This window comes from Carlito syrichta, unplaced genomic scaffold, assembly GCF_000164805.1.
Source record: "Carlito syrichta isolate Samal-C Ts95f unplaced genomic scaffold, Tarsius_syrichta-2.0.1 Scaffold126534, whole genome shotgun sequence".
Classification (NCBI taxonomy): Eukaryota; Metazoa; Chordata; class Mammalia; order Primates; family Tarsiidae; genus Carlito; species Carlito syrichta.
Genome location: NW_007070630.1, coordinates 218,105 through 239,169, shown reverse-complemented (window position 1 = coordinate 239,169; position 21,065 = coordinate 218,105). Strand labels below are relative to the sequence as shown.

General features: G+C 41.3%; 1 protein-coding gene across 1 annotated transcript in view; it reads right to left on the bottom strand.

The window, feature by feature from the left end:
• Nucleotides 1–21,065, bottom strand: part of KDM4C (lysine demethylase 4C) — a 311,749-nt gene that overhangs the window by 109,958 nt on the left and 180,726 nt on the right. Inside the window, exon 11 of the mRNA XM_021707860.1 lies at nt 18,480–18,588. Within this exon, the coding sequence (XP_021563535.1) occupies nt 18,480–18,588 (109 nt within the window). The remainder of the gene's footprint in view (nt 1–18,479; nt 18,589–21,065) is intronic.

Here is a 21,065-nt window from a genome sequence, read left to right as displayed (position 1 = left end):
CCAAAAACATCATTGCCCAGACCAATGCCAGGCAAATTTCCCCATACGTTTTATTCTAAAAGTTTTACAGTTCCAGGTGTTACTAGTAACTCTTTGCGGCATTATGAGTTGATTGCTATATTGGTGTAAGTCTAGGATCTATGTGCATTCTTCTGCGTAGATATCCAGTTTTACCAGATTCATCTGTTGGAGAGACTGTAGTTTCTCTTGCATGTGTACCTGACATCACTGTTGAAAATCAATTGTCTATAAATTTGTGGACTTATTATTATCTTGTGCCATATGTCTATGTGTCTTTTCATGTGAATACCATGCTGCTATGATGCTTATAGCTCTCTATTAGATTTTGAAATCAAGCAATATGATGCCGCCAGATTAGGATTTTTTGTTTGTTTTTGTTTTTCCCCAGATGGATTTGGCTATTCAGGGCCTTTGTAGTTTCCTGTAAATTCTAGAATCGTTTATTCTATTCCTATACAAAATGACACTGGAATTTTGAGAGGGAATGCACTAAATATGCAGGCCATTTGGGATAGTATAGACATTTTCCCAACATTAATTCTTCCAGTTCATGAATACAAGGTATTTACTTTTCTTCAATTCCTTGCAACGATGTTTTCCAGTTTTCAGTATACAGATCTTTTCACTACCTTGGTTAAATTTATGACTAAGTCTTTTATTCTCTGTTGAGGCTGCTGTAAATTGGATCGTTTTCTTTGCTACTTTCTCAGAGAGTTTCCTATTAGTATACAGATATGTTATAATGTTGCATGTTGATTTTATATCATGCAAAAATTTATTCCTTAATAGGTTTATTAGTTCTTATATATTTCTGATGGCATCTTTACGGTTGTCCATATATTGGATCATATCATCTGCAAACAGAGATAATTTAAATTATTTTGTTTTATTTTATTTTGAGTCGAGGTTATCACTCTATTGCCCAGACTGGAATGTAGTGGCACGATCATGGCTCATCACAGTCTCAACCTCCTATGCTCAGGCAATCCTTCTGCCCCTGCCTTCCGAGTACCTGGAAATACGGGTGCATGCCACCACATCTGAACAATCTTTTAATTTTTTTTTTTGTAGAAATAAGATCTCACTATGCTGTCTATGTTGGTCTTGAACTCTGGGTTCAAAGTCTGCCTGGGCTATAGACAGGGATGGGTCTTACTGTGTTCTTAACCCGGTGTCTTTTATTGATCTATCTTGCCTAAGTGCTCTGAGTGAAACTTCCGGTACTGTACTGAGTAGAAATGGCAAGAATGGGATTATCTGTCTTATTCCTGGCCTCAAAGGGAAAGCTTTCAACCGTTCATAGTGTATGATGTTTAGCTGTGGGCTTGTTGTGCATTCCTTTTATACATAATTGGATAAGAATTATTTTTATCATAAAAGTTTGTCAAACGTTGTCAGATGTTTTTTCTGCATCTATTGAGATGATCATAAGGTTTTTGGCCTCCATTCTTTCTTGAAGTATTGATGGCAGGCTTTGGCTTTATGGTACTGCTGGTCTCATAAAATGATTTTAAAACTATTCCCTCCTTTTTGGTTTGTTGGAAGGGTTTTAGAAGGACTGATATTAGTTCTTTACCTGCTTGGCAGAATTCGGTAGGGAATACATCAGGTGCAGGGCTTTCCTTTGATGAAAACAGGAGAGTTTTTATTTCTGATTCTCCTTACTCATGTTTGGTCTGTGAAGATTTTCTATTCCTTCATGATTCAATGTTGGTGAGTGGTATGTGTCTCAGAATTTATCCAAACCTTCTAAGTTATACAATGTGTTGGTATATAATTGGTCAGAGCAGCTCTTATGATTCTTTGATGTCTCCTCTATCATTTCTGTTTTTTAAAATACCTTTGTGAATTTAGCTAAAGGTATGCCAATTGTACTTACCTTCTGAAACCAACTCTTGGTTTCATTGATTTTTTTTCTATTGTGTTGAGTATCTATTTCATGTATATCTCCTCTGACCTTTATTATTTCCTATCTTCTACTACCCAGGGGCTAAGTTTGTCATTTTCCTTTTGATGTAACATTAGCTTGAGTTCCTTCTTTTTGTGTGTATGTGTTTATAGCAAAAAAGCTAAAAAAAAGATCCCCCTTAGACCTGCCCTTGCTGTGCCCTTCTTTATTATTTTTTATTTGTGTCAAGATATTGTTAATTTTCCCTTTTAAATTCCTCTTTAATGCACTGATTGTTCAGGAGCATATTTTTAACTTGCATATATCTGTAAGTTTTCCAAACCTTGTTATTGATTTCTAGCTTTATACCATTGTGGTCAGCAAATATACTTGAAATGACTTCCAGATTCTTATGCTTGGTAAAACTTATTTTTTTTAAGCCAAATATATGGTCTCTCCTGAAGAATGTTCCATGTGTGCTTGAGAAGTATATTCTGCAGCTGTTAGATAGAAGACCCTACATTTTAATACCACCATAATGGGGATTAGATTTCAACCTAAATTTTAGGGAAGACACAATTACTCCATAGCAGCTTTTTTCCACTCTTTTTCATTTTCTCCATCTGGCACAGTAATTTTAAGTTACCGATCTTTGCGCTCACTGAATCGTTGTTTTGCTTAAGTATGATGGTAAAACTTTCCATAGACTTTTCAGTTCAGTCATTGTGTTCATTAGTCTTTCATGGCTTCAATCTCTGTTGAAATTTGCTAATGCTGATGTTGTTTAGTTATGAGTCTGTGTTCTCCTGTAGTTTACTGAGCTTCTTTAAGATGATTATTGGGAAATTTTTGCGCAGCTCATAAATCTCTATTTCTTTACTGTTGGTTACTGGGGCATTATTTAGTTCCTTTGGTAGCATTATGTTTCCCTCATTTTCCATGATTCTTCTGACCACAACTTGGTGTCGATGCTCTTCCAGACGGAGTGCTGTATTCTTGTCTTTGCAGACTGCCTTCAGCAGGAAAGACCTTTACTACTCTGCCTGTCCCAAGATTCTAGGCAGTCCAGCTCACAGTATCCAGGAGTACGTTTGCTGCGGAGGCCACTGACAGCTGGCTTTGTTCTGAGTCAGCGTGTGGACGACGTACGCCTGGTCAGCTTGCGGTTGATGAGGTTGAGTCTGCCACGTGGATTCATTGAGCCGGAACTGTAGCTCAGGCCTGCTGAGTCTGGCCAGGAACGATGTCCACAGGGGCAACTATGGGAGCAAGAGGGTCTGGCGAGAGCCCGCAGACGAGGTCCACAGGAATGGTTGTGGAACCTTGGTGTATGAGGCCCACGGAGTCTGGAGCCTGGACCAGGGGACAAGCTTGGTGCCTGGCTCAGGATGCGTCTGGAGGCTGGGGCTGCAAATGTAGGCTCCGCACGCGATGGGCCTGGGGCTGGGGGACCAGTCTGACTCTTGGGCCCTGCTGGGGGCTGAGCATCCACCTGGCATTGTGCCTGAGTGTCCACCTCCAGGCCCAGAGCAGGCTGGGGCTGGAGGACCACATTTGATGCTGGGTTTTATAGTGGCAGAACTGGAGTTGGAGTCTGAGGCAAAAGCGGCAGCTACTTTACTCTCCATCCCCACACAGGGAACACTCACGTTCACTGCACGGCCTTTTCTGGGGGAGAGGTAAGGCAGAACTCTGCTTCCTACTCGCTCCAAGGAATGTTTGCTCATTTCTGTGTGACATCCAGGTGCTACAATCTCTCACATGGCTCCCTTAGCTCTTGTGAAGAAATTTTCAAGCATCCATAGTTATTACATTGATGGTTCTGCCAGGAGATGAGCGCTGTAAAGTCTGATTCCCACGTAGCTGATGTCTCTAATTTTTTTTTTTTTTTTTTGAGTGGGAGTCTCACTCTGTCGCCCAGACTGGAGTGCAGTGGCCATTCCCGGCCACCGCAGCCTCGACCCGCTGGGCTCCGGCGATCCTTCCGCCTCAGCCTTCCGAGTAGCCGGAATTACAGGCGCGCGCTACCACGCCCGGCTGATTTTTTGATTTATTGTAGGAAAGAGGTCTTGCTGCTCAGGCGGGTCTCGAACCTGCGGGCTCAGGCAATCCACTCACCTCAGCCTCCCAGAGGCGCGGGATGACAGGCTGAGCCACCGAGCCCGGCTCTAATTATTTTTTATGGTTTGGGAAATCATTATTTTTATGAAAGTAAATATAAATGTTTTTGTACATATAATTTTTACTGCTACTTTTAAACATATGTGTATATCTTAAATGGTGTAATTTCCAGTAAGTAAATATCACTAAGATAAATCCACAAAGGAAATTTAAAGACACCGCCTTGGAGCCTTCAAGAGGAGAAAAACTGTTCCTGAGGCCAAAAAGACTGAGTCCAACTGACACATACATGTGCATTTTTTCCTAAAACTGTTAGTATCAACAGTCACTGCTGAAGAGGAGGGATCTAAAGAACACGGGTGCAGACTGTGCTCTTGCAGCCAAGCAAGACTTTTCTCGTAACCTGCTTTCCTTCACCAACCTGCAATCCACAAGCAAAAAGAAAACCAGAGTCAATGCTGCAGAAAGACCTCCTTTCCTTTAATCTGTTCCCCTAAGGTCTGTAAGGTGGGCCACATAGCAAGGAAAAAAAGATTCAATGTCAATAGCTTCCTCGGGGAGCCTCTTACTCCACGGCAGAAACCCAGACTCCAAGACCACGATATTTACGAAGAAATACCCTTCGCTGTAGCCAGTAGCCACAGTCAAGAAAAGTGTGAGCCCAGACATCAAGCCGTTCCTCAGATCTGCACGACCTTGCTAGATTCCCAGAAGCCCGTCCCACGAAGCACCATGGTGCCCGGACATTTGTCCTGAATAAGGGAACACAAGCCATGGCTAAAAGGGCGATTCGATGAGAGGAACTTTCCCCCAACCCCATCCCCCATAGCAACACTGTGAGGCAGGAATGGGAAAACCAGACACCGCTTGGCTAGGAATATCGAGGTAACTTGCGGACACCATTGCCACACCAGCAGCACCTTCCACAGCCTTCAAGATTCATAATCAACAAATTAACAAGGGAGCAAGTTGTTTCACTTCATTAAAGGACTTGTCTACACAAAAACTCCTGGATCATATGCACAACAGACTGAAACCATGCCTTCATAGAAGAATTAAAAATATCCTTTCTCATGTAGAACTAGAAAACCAATCATTGCATCTTCCTTGGAATATTTCTGACAGAATTAGAAGCTCATATACAAAGGTAGTGGAAATAGGTATGCACACAGGGCCTAATAATAGTGCTCAAAAGGAAAAATGAGTTAAAAATATTTGATTTATATGTGAGACACTACAACACCAAGAGACTGGCCACCACTTTCATGTCTGTAATTACTCAGAAAAATCACAGTAATTAGCCACTCGGAATGCCTGCTTGCAACCCTCTCTCTGTCTCAGCCTTCCGCAAGCGTCTTACATGCATTTCCAAAATGGTTCTCACAGCTTGTTATGCGAATCACACCCACCTCCTCAGTACCATGAGCCTTTCTACTTTTCAAAGCTCTCGAAAAATGACTCGATGTTTCTCTTGTCACTGATCATTACCTATACAGTCAGTATGTCCTGTGATGCTGACCCAGTGACTCCCCTCAGTCGGAGAGGTCCCAGAGGACAAGTGGTGAAAGAGAGGAGGCCTTCAGACAGACAGGGGCACAGAGAATCCTAAACATGCTCTGATTCTCAACTGGTAGTCAGGCTTGCTAAAATTGACACTGAGGCTCACAAGATGTTGAGAGAACTGTCAAAAGTTTTGTAACTATATTGACTTGAAGTATTTTTGCAAGACAATAAAACTTCCCAAGTTGAGGAAGGACGCACACAGAGGCGCTGAATTTAATAATTGTGTGCGTTAAGGCCCAAACTTCACCTGTATGACGACCACTTGCATATTTAGTCCTTAATTGTACCCCACATCTCTAAAATAAATATATATATAAAATAAAAATAATTGTGTAGCTACACCATTTTTATTTTAATGACAGTATTTATTTGCTTGTTTTTTGTGCAAATCAATTTCTACTACTTTCAAAAAAGTTTACATGTAATTATATAAAGTAAAACGTTGTGCTAGAAAATATAGACATGTTATTTCAAGTGATGCGAACCTACTCTGAGGCAAGCATAGCTGTAAGGGAGTAGAGCCGCGGTCCAACCTATTGGAATAATTAAAAGAGTGCTTCATTCACACACTCTACATGGTCTTCGCTGGGTTGGGTTTTGATTCTCAGTCTCAATATCTCAATCTGCCAAATGAGTATAAGATTACCTAAATGCTTAGTTTTTCAACAAATTAAACAAGATAATATGGATTAAACAGCTACTCATTGGTATGCACAACACAGGACTTTAACAGATGACAGCTCATTCCTCTCTGGGTCTCCAGCATAATCTTTGCAATGGTCATTCAGGATATTATTCAAAATATATGATGGAAATACTAAACTTTCAAAATGACAACACAGATTACAATAGTCAGAGCCAAAACAAAGATACCACACAGTTAGCTCTAATATATAAATATTTATTAAAAGAATCATACTTTTTTTTAAAAAAGCTTTTATTTTACCATTTACTCAAAAGAATCACTGAGTACTTAATGAAAATGCAAAGATTAATGTCCACTAGAATAAAAGTCCCTTTTTAAAAACATACAACTAAATTATAGCATGGTCATATTACACAGGTAATAGAAAGAATGCTTTTGAAGAATTTAAGGAATTATAATCCAATATGGATGTAAATAAGGTATAGCGTACAATATTAAGTGATTAAAGTTTTGTAATATACTATCTTATTATACGCTGAGTGTAGTGGTTCACGCCTGCAATCCCAGCACTTTGGGAGGCGGAGGAGAGAGGCTTGCTGGCCCCCAAGGGTTAGAGCTGAGCCTGGGTCACTGCACGAGACCTCGTCTCTACAATAAATCAAAAACATTTAGCCAGACATGGTGGCATGCGCCTGTGGTTCCAGCTCCTTTGAAGGCTGAGGCAGAGGGATCACCTGAGCCCAGCAGGCCGAGGCTGCGGCAGCCGGGAGCGTGCCACCGCAATCCAGCGCAGGTGACAGTGAGACTAAGAACACAAAAATGTGTGCACAGAAGGGTACCAATCCTATTAAAAATATATATTAAATGTCTAGAATAAAGGAGGTTTGTAATGGTTATGATTATAAAAATATGCAATCTTAAAAGTTAAAAAGTACTACCGTTAGAATAACATTAGGTGGGAACTACGAACTGGGAGAAACCTTACCTTCAGAGCAGACCTCGGAGAGACAGATTCACTCATTCAGGACAGTCTCTGCACAAATTTTGCTAAGTGTAAGTGGGTTTCTCTAAAGAAAACATTTGGGCCTTTTGTGGGAGGGCTGATGCCAGGACTTGCAGATGGAATCTGGCAGGTAAGAAAGGCAACTCCACCTAATGGCAGCGTCCCTCTGCCGGTCACCACAAAGTGTTGCTGCTTGGTGTTCACATTCCAGTGAGGTCCTTGTTGGGTACTACACCATTCTCTGCTCTAAGGACTATGGCAACATCCATTAAGGTCCAAGTACTCAAGTGAAATCTCAGTCCTGGGAGGCATCATATGTGACTTCAAGCATTCACCATGAAATGGGGGGCGGGTGAGGGCAAGAATGACTCATCCCAAAAGGCAAAAAGGATTCCGTCTTAGCAACTGTATTATAACTGTACTGAATACTGTATGCTATGCTTCAGTGATTTTTCTTTTTTACCTCCTGACTTTCAAAGGTTTATCAAAGGTGTGTTCAAAAGTACAAAAGCGAAAAAAATTACAGAACGTTTGGGTATGATTTGACTGAGAAGTGCAAGTGCTTACAATGAGGAAAAGTTAAATTTTACATTAACAGTTCACCTAAAATCCCAATGTAACAATGGGTAACCGAAAATTCAAGCTTCAGGTCTAAAGCACTTAAGAAGTTAAATAAATGGCTAGAGTTTTATGCCTTAAGCATCACCTCTCAATAACACAGATGTCAAAAATGTTTCAAAAGGATACATTCCAACTGACTCAAGAAGACTTTAAGAGTAACAATGCTAGGAATTAGCTTTAAAAGAATTAGAAATTGACCTTCCATGGGGCCCAGCAATCCCCCTTCTGGGAAGATACCCAGAGGAACTCAAAACTGTCTACAAAACAGATACCTGCAAACGCATTTTTTTTTTCAACATTATTCACAAAAGCAAAAGCATGGAACCAACCCTGCTCCCCATCCAAGTGGATTAGATTTTTTAAAAGTGTCATAACACAGCCATAAAGACTTTGCAGCAGCTTGGATGATTTAGAGTCTATCATACTCAGTGATCTATCACAGAAACAGAGAACTGAGTACCACCTGTTCTCACTCAGAATGGGTCCTGAACACTTCCACAATAGCAAAAGAAAGGGACTGGCAAGAGTAGACATGGCCAGGGGAGGGGAGGCACAAAATACCGCTAAGGGCACCTCATCCTAAGCCAGGGGAAGTGCGGGCCAGCAGGAGGCCCAAACCTCATCTGTACACAGAACACTTATGGAACTAATCTTGGCTTGTACCCCACATCTTTAAAATACAATAAAACTCTTTTTAAAATAAGAAACCAGGCACGCATGAAGTAAAAAAAAACAAAGTCCTTGATATCATTTTAATATCCCCACGCTGCTGGCACATTCAAACACCAGATCATAAGACTTCATGCCAACTAGTGTTTAGAAAAGTTTCAAAATTGAGCGTAAAAAGTACAGAAAGCAATGGCATCACACAACTTACAAAGCAAGTGGTTTTGTCTCTAATTCAATCAAATCCTAACCAAGTCACTAGCAAAATAAGTGAGGCTTTATAGTTTTTATTCCCCAAATTACAGTAAAAGTCAATGCCATCGGGAATTCCAATGAAATTTACTGAGAGAAATCAAGCTGAATGGAGAATACCCAACTGTTATTACAAACTGGACTGCGAGATAAAATGTACTTTCAATTTGAGAGCCAACAACAGTTAATGTTTTATGTCCACATCATACGAGAGAACATTGGCTGCGACCTATCCACAAACATTCCAAGCCAATCTACTTAGTAATCTGCTGAATTTACTGTTTTATTGCTTAGACAGGCAAAAGTATAAATGTGCTTATTATGAAAGTGTAATATTACCTCAAGCTAATAAGAATTGATTATGTAAAAATTAATAACATTTGGAGCATGCAATGCATCCATCATAAAACAGCATTTGTTTTTCAAAACTGGCAGGGAAAGGCCTTTTCACAGGTGACACACTGTGCGCGTGGGATGGACCTCTATGTCACGATTTTCCATTCTAATGAAGAGCTTTTGTGGGGCAAGAACTGGATCCTGTCTTCTCCGGTTAAAATTTTCATGAAAAAGAAGAATTTTAGCATTCTAGCATTTTGATGAAATTCTGAATTCCTAATCCACCCATCTCATCATTCAGATGGGAAAAATCTGAGATGAGCCTTAGATAGATTATATGACTGAGCTCTATAAGACCATATAGCCTGGAACAGCCAAAGAAGATTCCCAAAGCCAGATTTCAGCCTGTCCACCATAAAACAGTCATGTACCCAGGACCATTTGGAAAACAAATAAATGTTTTCACCATTTAACATACTATTGATGTTTAATATTTAACATAATATTCATAAAGTTGTCAGAAAAAAGACAGCATTGTTAGAGTTGGTCAATATATTCACTTAATAAATCCTTAAAATAAAAGAAATAGAATTAAGACCAGAGAAGCTACACCAACACAGTTAGGAGCAAGGGCACTATAGCCTATAAAAGAAAGGAAGGCATAAATATCCCACTTGCCAAGGGTAGAGTGAAAATGCAAACGCGAAATTCTAATTCTGTGAATTGCTATTCTACTTCTAAATACCAATTCTATCACTAGCTGTGGTGGCTTCTGCCTGAAGTGCCAGCACTTTGGAAGGCTGAGGTGGGAAGACTGCTTGAGCCCAGGAGTTTGAGATTAGCCTGGGCAACAGAGTGAGACGTCACCTGTACAAAAAAAAATTAGCTTGGGCTGGTGGCGCACATCTGCAGGTCCAGCTACTTGTTGGTGCTCAGGTGGAAAGATCGCCTGGGCACAGGAGTTGGAGGCTGTGGTGGGTAGTGCCACTGTACTCCAGCCTGGGCAACAGGGACCCCATTTCAAATAAATCAGTAAATAAATTGCAATGATCAGTCATGTCCCTTTGTTGCAGGACAACTGCACAAGTCAACTTAAGGACTCACAATATCAGTAGTACAATGACTGGAAGAAATGAGGTAAAATATTCTAAAAATACCACATACACGCTCAGAAAGTGCTAGCTAAAAAGAGACAACTCTAATAAACTGCAATCGGTGGGGAAGTCTAGTCTTGGAAGGCATGCTTAGGACTCGTTTGGTAGTCAGTTGCATTATAAACCTAAGCATTTCAATAAAAGGAGGGTGAAAAGGGGGAAACCATGAGGAAGAAATCACAAGTCAAACTGAGACTTCACATATGTAAATGTGCATAAATCCCTACATTTCATTCTTCAAAACAACTGAAAATCTGGGGAAAATGGGGTCAAGGATGGTCAAACACCAAGAATGATCTCCAGTAGAAGCAGCAATTTCCATCTACTCCACTCTAGTTAAATATTTAATCCATTTCTAAGTGAATTATTATACTAATATATACACAGTTCTCCCAAAATAAATTACTGTATTATTGACTGAAATACACTCTTATTTTAATCTTAAAAGCATGCAGACATTATGAGATAGGGATCAGGATCTAAACTATCTTTAATTTCAAAGAAATGCTTAACAACTCGTTATAGTACCGCGCTTGTGATGACTGACAGAAGGTTATTCAGACAATGCAGATTAGAGAAAATTAGAGTCATAACCAGGACTTTAATCGGAATCTTGCGAATATTCAAACTTGTAAATGAGGTCACTCCTGCATGTGAGTAAACACAATACACATGTGTTATCTGCATCGTTAAATCTTTCTATGTTAATTATCCTAGAAATCATGAAATTATCATTGAAGAGGTGTAAATAAACAGTTAGTCCAAAGGCAATCAGCTTATAGCATAAGAAAGGGATTGGCAGTAGTGGAAAACTGTCAGGGAAGTGGGGGCACACCTCATCAACAAGGGTACCTGTGTAAAGAACATTTGTATACCAAACCCTGAATTGTACCCCTCATCGTTAAAATGTTTTTAAAGAACGGAGCCCTCCACCTATTACCACATGCTATCACCCATGCATAAACTCACAGATCAGATACCCTGATCATTCATGCCCAAGTCTCAGGAGGAACTGAAGGCAGAGAGAAGACTGCCCTAAAGTCAAGCCCATAAAGAAGAAAGCCAGGACCTCAAAACCTACTGTCTGGTCGTCAACCAGACTCCCATGCAGGGTGAGTTCAAAGGATTTTACAGTTGCTTCTGCCACATGCCATAGAGGCATTAGCGGCCAGCATGCACTTGCGTTTAAGTTTCTCACTAGGAATAGGAGGTCCAACTTGGATCACAGGCTTATGGGCAGGAATGCATCCATTCAATTTCTCTTCGACCCAGCTACCCTTCTGCGCCGAAGGCGAAGGTCTCAGGCAGGCACTCTCCTGTCTGGGGACCTGGGCCGACAGTCTGCTTCATCTCCTGCCGTTGGTGTGACCCTAAGAAAGGGTGCAGGCTTGTACAAGTCCAGCGCTGCATGTCTAAGAGAAGCTATGGGGTCCTAGTCCAAAGGACCTTCCGCCACTCTGTTCCCCTAAACAGCCAGAGCTCAGGTCTCCCCTTCCAATATGCATGTCATTTCTCTTTGAATCTCCTCTGGGTTTCCCTCATGTCGTGAGAACATCCTTGCCAGCCTGCTAATAAGAATGCTATCACAACAGCAAAAACAACCATTCATTACGTGCCAAGAACCATTCTTTTCACCTCAATAAAACTCCATGTGACAGGTGTCACCACCACCCCTATTTTGAAAATAGAGGCATCGAATCATGGAGGCGTCACACACCACAGAGGGCTGCACTGAACAACCGTGATTTAAGAGTCATTTCTAGAGAGACACAACCCTTCATGCTATTTTGCTTCTCCACAGAAGGATAAAACGTGGTTGGTGTATGTCGTCTGCTATTGCTTATTGTTTTGTAACTGGGAGATCATAAGGTGACACAGTCTTTCACATTGACAATCCGAGTCTCTATGAAATACTTTTGTAGCCAAATATAAATGGCTATTACCGAAAATTGGAGAAATTATCAGCAGACAAAAAAAAAAATTAAAGCCACCTAACCATCTTGTGTACTTTTAAGTGAATTTTCCAGTTAACTTTTCTTAAAAAAAAACCATTTAATTTAAAGAGGTGGGGTACAATTCAAGGGTAGATATACAAATGTTCATGAGGAGTGCCCCCCAGCCACCCCAGTGAACGTTCACAGACTCCAAAATTTACTTTCATAGACTCCAGCAAAACTCCAGTCTTGGCACAAGTATATCCCCTGCAACATCCATCACAGAGAGTGGGAACCAGTGAACAGCATGCCCCAAGGCCAGAGAGTACCAAGCTCCTGAGGCCGCCTGAAAGTCCGGCAGGGCCATCCTTATTTTCCAGCAGCATTAGAAACGTCAAGAACCTCGTCAATAACAAAGAAGGCTGGGTACACAATAAATGCAACAGCAGTAAGTATCCTGGTAATAGCAGTATGAGAAGCTAGAAAATTTAAGTAGGAGCAAGTGGTAGTAACGTTTTCAAAAATTAAAAAAACCCTCACACATATGCAGGAGGGAAGCTTCCAAGAACAAACAAATCATGAGGACAGGGGAACGGTGGGGGCAGGGTGAAGAGCTGTGAAAATACGAACTAAGATATGTATGTCAATGCAAGATATCTCCTAGCTAACGTCAGCTCAGGAGATGATCTAGAGTTTGGGTCAGCTCAGCTTGAAGAGCGTCTATTCAGAAGAACCATACCATGGCAGGAAAAGGTTGTGGGACATGAAAACGGGTTGCAAGGCAGCTAATTCAGACAACAAAACTTCCGAGATATGTATAGGTTAAGTAATTCTCTAAGGCCATCAAAAGAGAATAATTTGCCTCAAAATATCCTCAGTGTAAATAAACCTAGTTGGGCGATATTTTATCACTTAACCTTATAATGAAAGGAGTATCCCCAGAAAGTTAAATATCACAAGGAACTCAAATGTGCCAAAGGGGAAAAACCAAATGACCCCATGAAAAAGTGGGCAAAATACATGAATAGACACTTCTCAAAAGAAGACATACAGGCAGCCAACAGACACAGGCTCAGCCTCATCAGAGAAATGCAAATCAAAGCCACACTGAGATACCACCTAACTCCAGTAAGAATGGCCACATTAATAAAACAAAAACAACAGATGCTGACAAGGAGGCAGACAAAAGGGAAGCCTTCTACACTTGGATGGATTCAGATGCTATCATACTCAGTGATTTATCACAGAAAGAAAGAACTGTTTCTCACTCATAAGCGGAGCTTGAACATTTACCATAATACTATAAGAAAGGGATTGGCAGTATCCTGAAACTGTCAGGGGAGGGGCACATAACATTAATAAGGGTACCTGATCTCAAATCAGGCAAAGTTGGGACCAAAGGTAGGACCTGTACGATGACTAATAGTATACCAAATACTGAATTGTACCCCACATCCTGAAAATAAATTTTTAAATAATATGGTACATGGAAAGCATTCTTCATAGATGTACAATGGTTCATTGAATTGATGCATCATTAAAACAATTCCTTCCTTTTGGGGGGGGGTGTCAGGGTCTCATTCACCATGTGGCCTAGACTGGTCTCCAACTCTTTGGCTCAAGCAATCCTCCCACCACAGCCTACTAGAGTGTTGTGATTACAGGTGTGAGCCACCACACCAGGCAATCACTTAATCTTATATAGAAAAGAACATCCACCTGAAGAGTTAAATACAGTACTTTGAAATCGTTCATCATAGCTGCACAGTGTTTCAGGAACTCAATGTATGATGTGTCATTTAAATAATTCCCTCTTAATAGACATTTAGGTCTATTAAAAGCCTAGCAACTTGGGCTTTCAGCTCTACGTAAATGGTTCTCTTCGTTTCACCATATCGTACAGTTAATGTGAGTGTGGGAATTTTGTATGAATGTGCTTGTGGGTCTCCATAAACACACCTCTGTGAGTTAAACAATGATCTTATAAGACAACTAAAATATAGCATCTAGCGACAAGAAGACGCACGTTGACTGGTGGGCAAAAGACGTTCTCCTCACGGTGAATTCATCTTAGTCTTTCTTCCTTTCTTCCTCAAACTACACGACTTTCTCAGCATTAAAAGGGGAAAAAATGGGAAAAATCCTCTCCCTAATCAAATTCTGAATCTCATGTGATGAAGCCAACAATATACACGTCATTCCTTTCTTGAAGGGGGAATCCAAAAATCACTCACGGGACCAGCATAGCCTCAACAAAGCCAACAGCAAGCTAGTCCTTAAGAAGGAGTCATTTGCTGACCCAGTGTGATGCTGTCACCCTGGGAATCTTCAAACTCCAAGGCACTGGCTGTATCTGCAATGTGTCATCTGTATTTTAACTTCGAATTCGTTCTAGAATTTGGCACAGTGGTAACAAAAATTCCAATTCTGTCAAAACACAAAACTGAAATAGGTGACATATTAAATATATAATTTCTTCACATTTCTACAGCTAAATAAAAAATAATATTTCCAGGGGAAGGATTAACATTTTTCTTTCAATGCAACAGCATATAATACATTAAGGGATTTGACTATCATTTAATGGCTGATCGCCTTATCTAGGGCATTCCCACATTTGGACCCAAAGCAGATTTAAGCCACTAGGACTGCAGCGAAAAGTTCATTGCCAAGGACCTGGAGGGGAAACACACAGACAGACACAGACACATGGTAAAAGGGCAGTGTCACAAGAAAGCCAAGCGCCTGTGGAGTACGTGGCAGAAGGGGTGAAGAAAGGGACAAGGGCTGGCGAACAGATCCAGGAAGGAAAGGGTATCACAGGTAATGCAGTAGCCTGAAGAAGGAGCAGACTACATGCAGAAAGAACGAAAGAAAAAGCTTCTAAATGAAAAGGAGGATGCAGGTAGGAAGGGGAGGAAATGAAGCTAAAGAGAGAAGCCACTAGTGGATGACGTCTGGACTCAATGCAATGCCACGGAATTAAGCATTTAAGCAGTCTCGAAGCAGAAATATTAAGGGGAAACAACAAAGGCTTGAAACAGGCATTCTCACTGACAGGAAGGAGGGAGTGAGGGAGTGAGAAGCAGAGGGAGAGGGAGAGGGAAAAGAAAGACAAAATAAGACAAGAAAGAAAGAGAGAGAGAGAGGTGGGGAGACACAGAGATGCGTCCCAAGGCCACAGAGAGGCACTGCATTCACACTCTCATTCTCTCGAAACACTGAACTTGGAAAAAAAAGAGCAGGACCATTCCAATATGATCGACGTGTCACGGCAGGAGAATAGGTTCATACACTGGAGGCTTTACGAAATGAAATGACCCACGCAGCTTTGCTTCTGAAGTCTACGTTTCAGTCAAACGTCTGTCCAATTAGATTACTAAACATGAACATGAATGCAATCTCAATCTGTGTTTCAGAATCACCTTGCCCAGCTGCCTAACCTTAGAAGAAAAGGAACTGAAAAACATTTCTATTAGAAAAAACAAACCAGAGACAGTCTAGTATTTTCTTTCAAACTATAAATGATAAACATGTAGTATAGATGTAAGGTTTTTTTCCACCTAAGGAATAAATTAGATGTTAATTTCATGCAACAATGCTACATTGTAAGCCTGGCTCTTCTGTGGGCATCCCCATCAACTAGACAAGCACCGACTCTCGTTTCGCTGCTGAACACAGAACATCTTCTCCCAGATAAAGGAACAGCTGAGTCAGGAACACCCTGCTGATGCTGTCATCACAGGAAGTGTCACCAATCAGAATGACTGACCCAGATTCAGAAGAATATCAGAGAGCCAAGGCACTGTCCTGAAAGAAGAGCAACTTAGAGGTGACTCGTCTCACAGCAGTATGGTGCGCCCAAAGAGCCTGGCCAAGTGTTTACTTTTGGGATCATTCTGTGGGAAGCCAGAGTCCAGTTTCAGGGAGAAACGCCCACGCGCCCTTAGGGAAAAGGGTCAAAGGAGCCCAGCAGCGAGGGGAGCGAATCCCCCAGGACGCTGGCTTTGGAACTGCCTGCCTCCAGGGAATGCTAAGCCATGGCTACCCAGGCTCTAGCAATGACAATGTTCACTGAAGTTCAATGGCACAAGAAACGCTGACACGGAGGCCAACAGCCGAGGTGACATTCAGCTGCCCAAGGACAAAAAGAATTTACACCAGGCTATCAGAATACTCTCCTTTGCCAGTTTAGAAGCATGTTAAAAATCTTGGTCCATCACAAAACTTCTCATACTTTTCTGATCACTTCTCAAAAATCCCCAGGGGACACCAGGAGCCCTTAAGACATTAGATCGGAAAGTGAGAATGTTGCAAAAGCTACAATCATCCATGTTTCAGCAAGATATTTAACCTCAAACCCTTAAGACAAGTTTGTTAAACCAATCCATTTATAAATTTTGCAAGCTATACAAACTAAAATCAGAACTGCTCTCCAAGGACATGCTCGAAGCTGAGGTATGATGGCCCAAATCAAGACAAACTTCCTGGGAAAATGAGGACTAGGAGAAAGCCATTCCCTGCTGTGTTCGCACACCCTTGGGAAAGCCTACTCCCTTCAGAAGGTACACAGAAGATAGGCTGAGACAGGGAAGGGAATTAAAATCCATGAGTAATGTATGTTACGCATTAATTACTGGATTCAGAATTGTCCTTTACTTTGCCACTAGGAGGAAAATGATTTGTACTGGGCATAGTAAAATAGACAAAGGAAGAACTCAATGTAATGACATATGGAAATAACCACAAATGTTTCATTACTGCTATCACTTCACTCAGAATTCTACCTTTGGAATGGTTATATAGAAACAATTCGCACTGAACTTATGATCCTTTTTTTCTAACTAAATATTGCTTACAAGAGAAAACAGTGAGGAAAAGGAAAAAAGTCTGTGAAATATATACATTTATTCTGATAAATTTATTGAAACTCAACAGGAAGGTTGAACTCAATCATGTTATTTCCTGGACACCATCCTCACAGTAAACAGGAGAATGTCTCAAAAGAGAGCTCTTTGTAGAAAACCTCCTTGAATTCGGCATTTAGATATAGAAAGAAGATAAAGCCCTCAAAATGCAGAGAGATACAAGATACTGACTGGTCAGTTGCCTGTTATTTAATTTGAGGCATTTTTTTAAAAAGTGGGGTAAAAGACTGTGCTTGGTGGCTCAGCTGGTAATCCCAGCACTTTGAGAGGCTGAGCCGAGTAAACTGCCTGAACCTGTGGGTTCAAGACCAGCCTAGGCAACTTTGCGAGACCTCTTCTCCACCATAAATCAATAAATCAGCCAGGCGTTTTAGCGCGCACCTGTCGTTCCCACTACTTGGAAGGCTGAGGCGGAAGAATTGCCAGAGGCCAGCAGGTCGAGACTGTGGTGGTTGTGAGCATGCCACTGCACTCCAGCCTGGACAAAGGAGTGAGAATCCAACTCAAAAAAATGAAAAAAATAAAAAGAGGGGTAAAACGGACAAATGGGTTTTTAAAAAAAGTTACATCCTGGAATAGTATGTGGTTGTAAATGCAACTGTATTGCATAAAACCACATCAGCAATTTAGTTAAGGGAAAGATGGAACAGGAGATGGAACAGGTATGGTATGGAGTTTCTTACTCAAAGCAGGTAAGTGAATTTAAAGGATTCAAGTTAAAAATAAAGGCTATGCAAGGAAACCCACAGTGTGTGAGTTTTCAAATCTAACATCTTTAGAGAAATCAGTCTCAAGTTCTTCTGGAGAAGCTCAAGAGGAATGTCAAGAATGACCAATTTTATCCCGTGATACAAAACAGGAATGCTAGATAGATCATATAAAGTACCTCTTCACTCCTGAAATGCAAATTCCCTTTGCCTAGGAACTGTTTAGCACTTATGATCTCCTAATCAGTGTATATTTGCCACATTTTCTATTGAGCAATTCTTTTACAACAATTTGTTATAACAGAACTCTATATTTTGGCCAGGAGCGGTGGCTCAAGCCTGTCATCCCAGCACGTTGGGATGTCAAGGCGAGAGAATTGCCTGAGCCCACGGGTTTGAGACCACCCTGGGCAACTTGACAAGAACGCATCTCTACAATAAATCAAAAAATCTTCTAGGTGTGGTGGCACGTGCCTGTGGTTCCAGCTTGGAAGGCCAAGGCAGAAGGATCGCCTGAGCCCAGCAGGTTACAGCTGCAGTGGCCGTGAGAGTGCCACTGCATTCCAGCCTGAGCTACAGAGTGAGACTCCATCTCTAAAAAGAGCTCTATATTTTCTACCTCATGAACAACCCACTCACCTTCATCACTGGGTGCCTGCTGCTTCACAAGAGTCATGGGGGATCTTGCCGGGGGTTTGCTGAGAGGATGTCGCCAACTCTTAGAGGTCTGAGTCTCTCCTTCTATCATCTGGTGACGAAAAAAAAAAGCAAGAGAAACACACGTTACTGGAAACAAACAAGAAAACTTCAGTCATGATGATTCATGGAACTTAACCACAAATAAACCTTGTACTTATGTACACTGTGGGGAATTAGCCATTTAAGAAATTTAAATAAAGAATCAAAATTCTATTAGTAATTTTGCCAAGAGGTCAATCAACTCTCCTTCTGCTTTATATTAAAATACTTGCTGTCGTGCAGGGTAGCTTAATCAGAAGGTAGCAAGATTCGAAAGATCTTCAAACCAATCTGAATGCAGGATTACACTCTCATGAAAATTTAGCACTGAGGCTCTGGGTCGCCTCTATGCTGTCCCCATGTACACAGGCAAGTATTCTTATGTTCTATCCTGACAGGGAAGGTGATGCTGCCACATCGAAATACACATGTTTCCATTCAGAAAAGAATCATTTCTATGTCACATACACCAGCTAGAACCCAACTTTAAGCACTCTTGCCCATACTATACATTTACAAAAAGAAAAAAGCAAGGCAGGGTATCAGAGAAAAGTTGAAACGCATGAGTTTGCATCAACAGCTGAGTCTGAAAGCGAGCACTTGTAGTCTTCTTCCCTGCTAGCTGAAGAAGGACTAGCCAGACGTGGAGTGATTACTCTGGCCACACGCTCCAAAACAGCATTCTGCAAGAAGGTGTAAGAGCATTCAAATCGAATGCGTAAGGACAGGAAAAATACGACAAAATAAGATTTCTCTAATCTACCAAAGCTAGGAGCTAACAGGAGAAATTAAAAATCAGCTGAGAACAGGATCATATTTAATGGCATCCTACTATACAACACACTATTATAAAAACTGGAGCTCCAGCCCGAAAAATTAAACCATATCCCAACTCTGGAGGTATGTGCCTTGAAGAGGGGTAAAGGGAAAGTCAGCTGGGCATCGTGGCTCACACTTATAATCCTATAACAGCTAAGATGGGAAGATCACTTCCGGCCAGGAGTTCAAGACCAGTCTGGACAAGACTAAGACACTCTGCCACTGCCCAAAATAATAATTATAATAACTAGTTGGGCATGGTGATGCATGCCGACAGTCCCAGTTGCTCAAGAGGCTCAGGAAAGAAGAGGACCACTTGAAGCAAGAAGTTGGAGACTGCAGTGAGCCATGATTGTGCTGCTCCATTCCAGTCTGGGTGACACTGGGACACTCTCTCAAAAAAAAAAAAAAAAAGACGTGAGAGGGGAGTGTTGCACATACACAATAAGCAAGAATGATTCAGTAAATGTGCAGTGAAGGTAAATAAAGCAGGACAAATGAGTAGAGAGCCATGAGAAGGGGGCGATTCCATATTGGGTACAGAGAAGGCTTTTCGGATATGGTGCCCCTGGAGTGGAACATTGGGGAGGCAGAAACAGCATATAAAGTGAGAGCAAACTTTGTGTGCTCCAGACAGAGCCGGAGTTTAAAAAATAACATAATATTTGTTGAGTTAATTGACTGATACCAGCTACTACCAGTGCACACATAACATTACACTTAACACAATGAAAAACTGGGCAGAACTACCCCAAAATTGAATGAGGCTGTATTTCATCCAGGGGTTGTCTGATGGTGGGAGAAAGGAATGCCCCACAGATACTACTGAGGAGGGGAAAGCCAAGCCCCTCAGTCCTCGAACACAGCATTTGCCTTCTCTGTGGTCAGGCTTGGAGCAGGGAAATGGCACAGGTGACAGTCAAGCAGCAGCGGCTCATGAACCTCTTGTCTTGAAAGCAAGGAAGCTGAAATGTCACTCTCAGTGCCATTCTCGTTGAAGCATGCCACTCAATAGACTAGATGTGGTGGCTTGCGCCTATAATCCCAGCACTTTGGGAGGCATGGGCGGGAGGATTCCTAAGCCGAGGGGCTCAAGACCAGACTGGGCAACCTGGTGAGACCTGGTCTCGTCAATAGAGCCAAAAATACTCAAAATAAAAGTCAAAAAACATACTCAACATGGGCGTATCTCCCAGTCAAGACTTTCCAAAGAATACCCATTCTTTGGGTTACATTCCATCCCTATATGAAATCAAGTTGTAAATTTTGTTCACTTCAACACAAATGCTATTACCACCTGCCTTCACCACATTTTCTAAAAAAATCACCCCCAATTTTTTTATCTTTCATATTTTTGAAAAGTCTTTTCAGTGGAATGGGATATACAATCCCACTAAAAAACAAACATTTTTTAGGCCAAATTAGTTAATTATTTTTATTTGCCATTTTAAGACTGCTGGGAAATAGGGCATTCGAATTTGCTGTTCCATTACTGTCTCTTTTGCTCCTCCCTCATCCAGTCGAAGTCCCAAACCATACTGCTTGGTCACAAAAGTTCCTGAATTCTGACAATTGCTATACAAAGTCCTAACTGACCAAATGCCAATCTTAGGGTCCCATGGACGGTGTGTGCTGAAAAGATGTGACAGTCACACTGCACAAGGACAT